General features: G+C 36.3%; 1 protein-coding gene across 3 annotated transcripts in view; it reads left to right on the forward strand.

Annotated features, from left to right (window-relative positions):
* Positions 1-3,306, forward strand: part of SKP2 (S-phase kinase associated protein 2) — a 31,929-nt gene extending 28,623 nt beyond the window's left edge. For all 3 annotated transcript variants that reach the window (XM_050794524.1, XM_050794527.1, XM_050794526.1), the window contains one exon: positions 1,413-3,306. In XM_050794524.1, coding sequence (XP_050650481.1) covers positions 1,413-1,626 — 214 coding nt within the window. In that variant the 3' untranslated portion in view covers positions 1,627-3,306. The remainder of the gene's footprint in view (positions 1-1,412) is intronic.
* Positions 3,307-7,137: the final 3,831 nt, after the last annotated feature.

Raw genomic sequence — 7,137 nt, forward strand, 5'->3', positions numbered from 1 at the left:
GTTATATGCCTTTAGATCTTACTGTCCCCTTGTGAACAAGCATATTTATTTCATTTGGATAGTGCTTTTATTTTGTAAATTAGCCTTCATCCTGTACTCAGCTAACGTATATTAAACATTTGTGGGGTTTAAGACACCTTGTGGAATGTAGAATAAATACATTTCGGGGAGTAGTGGGAAGACTGGAAGAGCAGGTTAGACACGGAAGGTCTTCAGACTAGCTGAACAGCCTGGGTTCTGTAAACACGAGAGAAGCATCAAAGGTTTTGGAGCAGATGAATGACTAACGTGAGCTAGGCTTTAGGAAGATGCCTTGGAAATTAGTATATAGAACAGGCTAGAAGGAAGAAAGACTGGAGGTCAGGTGACAGTTACAAGGAAGGTTTGGGGCTTTTTAAAAGTAATTATTGACAATGTGAAGATATAAAGGATGTTTCTGACTTTAGGTCATTGAGGTGCTCATTGATCTGTAGTAGGACTTTGTTGAAATTCCAAAATAAATGTTCCCTTTCCTGAGACTTTGTACTGTGTGTCCCAACCGTGAGCAAATACAGATCAGAGAGTTGAATTTCTAGGCACATAGATCTGAGTTAAGAAGCAAAAAATCATTACCAACACCAAACAGTATTTACTTTGGAGAAACAGAATTTGAGAAACTGAATTTGTGAAACAGAATTTCACTGTTAACAGGGTTGAATTTCATCTAATGTGAAATACCTAAAGGGACTGGCTTATCTATGCAGAAAAAGATGGTAATACGTAGGGAGGTAAGATGGCTATTGCCTCCTATAAAAGGTGTGATTTTTAACCCATTTTCTCCACCTGTACCCAACTACATAACCCTATCTAAAATATCTTAGGGAAGTCAGTGGTAGTTTTCATCACACATAATGGACTTGTTGACTATGAACCATTATTAAGAAGTTCATCAATCCTGACAACATCTCCCTTTGAGAGATGAGCCTAGTTCAAATAAAGGTCAAGTTCATATCCTTAATTTGCATGTAACCTGTGGTGGTTCCAGCTGGTGCCACAGTCAAACATTTGCTTCTACCATCCCTCACTTGCTAGTTTCTTCTCACAATACAGTAACCCTATTCAGATCACTATATAAATCACAACAGGAGAAAGGAAGCAAATATGGTTGGATTCTTAAAGAAACCTGAGTTTCTAAGGTTATTAGGAACCTCATTCAATAAAATGCAGCAGTGCGTTTCCTAATGCCTGTTGCTCAAGCGATATGGTCTGTGCTTTCCAGTTTAATTTGCTATTTTCTCAAATCATTTATTGTAAATTGTATTTTCAGACTGCATTTTGTAGATGATACAAATTGTAAAATTTGGGTCATATAACTCTAGTCAAACAGTTTCCATAGATACTGCCATTCTGAAAGTCTTTTTCTTCCTTTCCAGTGAACTTGGAGAAATTCCCACACTGAAAACACTACAAGTTTTTGGAATCGTGCCAGATGGTACCCTTCAACTGTTAAAAGAAGCCCTTCCTCACCTGCAAATTAATTGCTCCCATTTCACCACCATTGCCAGGCCAACTATTGGCAACAAAAAGAACCAGGAGATATGGGGCATCAAGTGCCGACTGACACTGCAAAAGCCCAGTTGTCTATGAAGTATTTATTGCAGGATGGTGCCTCTTCTTTAGAACAGGGAAAATAAGCAGGAAGCCCAGTTGCTGGAGTACTTAGCTAGTTTTATTCTTGGTTTTCCCTTTGCCTTCATTCTGCAAGTATACTAGTGAACCATTTGAGGGGGAAAACTATGAAATCTTGCTTTTTGAAATGATTCTAAAAGCTTCTATCACTGCTTTGCTCTTAAGAGCCAAAGTTGTAGGCCTTTTGAAATTTTGGGAGAGTGAGCCTATAATTTCAAGACACCTTAAAGAGCAAAATTTGAGCCACCTCTTCCAAGTACCCTTCTTATTAAGTCTATTCAGAATCAAGCTTAAAAATTACCACCAGCAAACAATCTTCATAGCCCATATAACTTTTATCTATTTAATTTTATAGTATTGCTTTATAAGACAGCTTAGAAGAACAATAAGCTATTTGTATTATGAGCTGAACAAAAAGAGAATCATAGGATAGTAGCGTCTAAGGCCATCTTTTCTGGGAATAGGAAAGAGAAAAATGCATTTTAATTTTGCCTTTAGATTTGAAATTAGGTTAATAGAAATAAGTAATCCCATGTAATTCACCTTAAAACTTACAGAAGACTAAACATTACAAAACCCAGAGGTATAGAATTGGTGTAGGATTCGAAGGCCCAGGAGACAGTTTTCTATGACAGGTTAATTTGAAGTATCCTGTAATGTTCATTAAGTTACTGTTTCCAGAATCTAAATTAGATGAGAAATATAATTGTGGTTTTCTAACTTGATAATCAAATTATGTTAACATGGGTCCTTTAGCTTTTAAAATGACTTGCTTTGTTTTAGAAAGGTGGTATTAATCCAGTCTGTATTCTTGAAAATTTGGATGGAAGAATTCTGAAGTTGCCTGCTGTTTTCCTTTAGCGCTGAGGTTCTTAAGGTTACTTTTTTATTACTCTGGAATCAAGTTTTTAAATTGTCTTTTTTTTAATGATCTCTCACCAATAATTGTTTGAAACTATCCATTTTTAAGGTCATCAGACCTACAGTTCCCTAAGAGGAACTGCATTTTCTCTTCAATCAGAAATAATACAATAGAAGCAGGTATATGTTCCATGGAGTTTCAGTAGTAAGCACTACTTATACCTACATAAGAGTTAAAATCCAGATGTGGGACCTTTTGATACCATCAGTGATACATATATTTTCTAAACTGGTACAGAGAAGTGAAAAAGATCAAATTCTACTTCTTAAAAATCACAAAAACTAGTTTAAATTGATGACTTCATATGTTCAAAATGTAACGACAAAAAAAAAAGCCAAAACCTGTCATTTGTATTAACTGTTTTTTTTTTTAATCAAAAATTGTAATGTTAGAAACATAGTATGAAGTGCCTTTATCTGCTTAGACCTAACGAAGATTTTAAAGTTGGGTTACACAGGAAATGATTATGCTTCAATTTCTTAGTAGTTAAAAAGTGCTAAATACTACTTGAAATTATTGTTTACAGGTTAGTGACAAGAGCTGGGGTTAGGATCCAGTTGGACTCTAACATCCAGATGCCCTCAAACATACAGAACTTCCAAACTCAAGTCCAGCCATAAGCTATTTTGCCAACATGTCAGAGCAATCTGTATTTTTGTATGTGATTTCTACTTTTATAGACTTGTTTTAAAATAAACACATTTTTATAAAAATGAGTACTTAAGCTAAGTTGTATTCCTTTTTTCTTTAAGTGTTGTGGTTAAAATTTGAAAGCATTAAGTGTGGTGTGCCATTTGGCTTAGATACCTCTAAATAAGACTCTTCAAAACAGAGCCCTGTTTTGACCTTTCTACTTCATATGCTTATTGCATTAAAAAAAAAAAAAATGCCTTTTTAAAAGGGGCTAATACAGGCTTATCTTTAAAGTGCTTCCAGTAGTGATATACTTACAAAACCTTTGAATTCAAGTGACAAAGGAGTACTATCAATAAAAGTCAGCTAGTAGCATTTTAAAAATATATTTGATTAGGTTATACTATGTATTTTATTGTCATTCAGAAACTATTTGAATGTTCACTGTATGCCCAGAGGTCTTCCAGGAATTCTGTTCCTTTTGAACCTTTCCATTCAAATGGTAGAATGGTGATTCTTGAATATCACCCAATTGTCTTGGTCCTATCACCACTATGCCTTTTTTAATGATGAAAAACGTCAAACATATGCCAAAAAAAAAAAAAAGAGAGAGAATATGATGGACCCCATCATCCAGTTTCAACAGTCAACTCCTGGCCAATCTCACTTAATCCATGGTCTCAACCATTCCCCTCCAATACAGATAATTTTGAAGCAAAACCCAGACCATAATATCATAACTATTTCAGTATAAACCTCTAAAAGATAGGGATTCTCCTGCATGAATCCTGAAGCATGGTATATCAAGATGGTGTGGAAAACTCCTCAGTTATCTCGTGTTTTCTTCAGTGGGTTTATTTTGCTCAGGATCCAAACATGGTGTACCTACTGCATTTAAATTCTCTAAATCGTAATCTTAAGAGTTTCTTCCTTTCTTTCCTTGTAACTTACTTATTGAAGAAACTATGTTATCTGTCCTGTGTTCTACATTCTGGATTTTGCATCTATCCCTGGAATGATAGGTTAATCTGTCCCCTATTCCTATAAAACGGTAGTTAGATCTAGCAACAAAAAGCTCTAGACCAGGGGTGATTTTCTCCCACCCAGGAGATACTTGGTAACATGTGAAGGCATTTTTGGTGGTCATGAGAAGTGCTACTGGCATATAAGCAACAGAGGCTAAGGATGCTGCTGACTACAGGACAGCCCCCCACAACAAAGAATTGTCTTGACAAAATGTCAATAGTGTCAGTGCTCTAGAGGCTTGTATCATCAAGTTTTTCTTCTTTTTTTAATCAAGGAGACACCTGATAAGTAATATTCTGTTCTATTCCGAGACACACCTGTTTCATTTTTACTGCTGTCACTTTACCTGCTCTTGCGCTCTTGATTCCTAATAGATCCTATCCACAAGCTCCAGAGACATAAGAGACACTGGCCAAGTGCAAAACTTTATTTCTGGATAAAGCACTTGTGTCCTATCCTGGTGAACCCAATTACACTTCAACACTTATTGACCACCTACAATGTGCAGGATACAACAGCCCAGGAGAAGATGCAGAGCCTATGAGGAAAGAAAGGCAAGTAGTCTAGAGACTGGGCAAACTAGAAAGAAACCTCTTGTCACTGCTTACCCTAACCATGGAACAAGCAAAATGACAACCTCCTCTTTCTTTACTATTCCAATCCCCACCTAGCCAAATATCCCAGAAAGTCAAAGTTTTCTTCACCAAGAGACTAACCCTTCAAGATACAAGTCAAAGACCTAAAAGCCTGTACTAATGATAACTCAAAACATAACTGCTTTGAATTACTATGTTTTAGCAAATCTAAATACTAAAATGCTGATATTTTTACATTTCTCTAAATACCAGATATCTAAATTATAATTTTGAGTATTAAAATCACTATATTTAAGGTATTCATATTAACACTTACAATATGCTCGTCTACTTTAGCTTTAGTCAGTGATTTTTAAAAAAAAGTCTTAAAGTCCGTAAGACTTAAAAACTCTTCACACCTTAATGCAGAAAACTTAAAAAGCCCTCTCACTGACTTATGCCCTAATCCCTTGAGTATTTTTACTGTTAAAGTCAAGAATAAACAGCCTTTGAAAAAATAAAATTGAACTATTCTTTAATTTGGCAATTCATTAGTACATTTACTCTTACCTCCCCAACCATTATATTTAGGTGTTGCATTATCCCTGAGATCTTTTTTTTTTTTTTTTTTTTTTTTTTTTGAGACGGAGTCTCGCGCTGTCACCCAGGCTGGAGTGCAGTGGCCGGATCTCAGCTCACTGCAAGCTCCGCCTCCCGGGTTCACGCCATTCTCCTGCCTCAGCCTCCCGAGTAGCTGGGACTACAGGTGTCTGCCACCTCGCCCGGCTAGTTTTTTGTATTTTTTTTTTTTAGTAGAGACGGGGTTTCACCATGTTAACCAGGATGGTCTCGATCTCCTGACCTCGTGATCCGCCCGTCTCGGCCTCCCAAAGTGCTGGGATTACAGGCTTGAGCCACCGCGCCCGGCCCTGAGATCTTTTTTGTAAAATTGTCTTGGTAGATGCTATTCTTAAGTATAAGGATGCATAAATATTGGTACAATTGAATGAATTTAAGTGATTTAATTTCTAAATGTACATTATTTTCACAACTGAGCAAAATATATAACGGATCCTTAAACTTGTATTTGACAACTTTTTCAACTCAAGTGGATATTTTACAATAAAAATGTGTTCACAGGCTCTTTCTGCTTATTAAAAAGTGAAATCAATGCAGTAAAACATGTAATATGATTTAATGTACAGGGGCCATGAATGTAAATACACAAAGAGTATCAAAAATATTAAGTCAAAATTATCTGAAGAGTCTACATTGACCAGGTAAGCACTTCACCCTCTGATTTAATAACTAATCATTCTATGTCAAATGTTAACAGTCAATGAAGTAAACAGGGCACAGAATAATAGTACACAGCGGTGGGGAAACACTTCTGAAACATAACATTTTGTGAAAACTAGTTTTCAAATAGTGACCCTGGAGAGTTAGGGAAATAAGAAATGTTAAAAAGAAGAGGTAACGGTGTAATTTTATTCACATAGGGTTGCCATTAAAAGGTTAACTCACTCAAACACATTTTTGCTATGCTAACATTCCTTTGCCTCTCATTTTTACAAATAAATCCCCACCACAGAGCAGAAATGTTAGAAATTTTATCACAAATGGAGCACATTATTTTTAAAACCTTTTAGAATATGGCTTAAAATTTTACACAGCAAGTTACCTATTAATATGTTACATATTAACAGATCTATTTGGACAATCAGATTTCCTTGAGATTAAAGACGGAGCTGGCATTTTTTCTTTAAGAAGGCATTTTAAGGTCGGGCATGGTGGCTCATGCCTGTAATCCCAGCACCTTGGGAGGCTGAGGTGGGCAGATCACAAGGTCAGGAGTTTGAGACCAGCCTGACCAACATGGTGAAACCCCATCTCTACTAAAAATACAAAAAATCAGCCAGGCGTGGTGTTGCATGCCTGTAATCCCAGCTACTTGGGAGGCTGAGGCAGGAGAATCGCTTGAACCCAGCAGATGGAGGTTGCAGAGCCGAGATTGTGCCACTGCACTCCAGCCTGGGCGACAAAGCAAGACTCCGTCTCTAAAAAAAAAAAAAAGAAGGTATTTTGAGCCTGTTAGGGGAGGTTCTACAGTGTGGAGCTTCTTTATAAAGTGGTCTTATGTATATCAAAAAAAAAAAACAAAAAAAAACACACAAGCCAGAAACTAGATCCAGCTCTGGGAAAACACTACATTTTAATGTATTTCTATCTGGTATGTCATAAGTTCTTTGCTATGAATGTCTATGCAGATACTTTAAGAAAAATTGATTCTCTGGATATATATCAAAACCTAGA

The sequence above is a fragment of the Macaca thibetana genome, chromosome 6 (assembly GCF_024542745.1).
Source record: "Macaca thibetana thibetana isolate TM-01 chromosome 6, ASM2454274v1, whole genome shotgun sequence".
NCBI lineage: Eukaryota > Metazoa > Chordata > Mammalia > Primates > Cercopithecidae > Macaca > Macaca thibetana.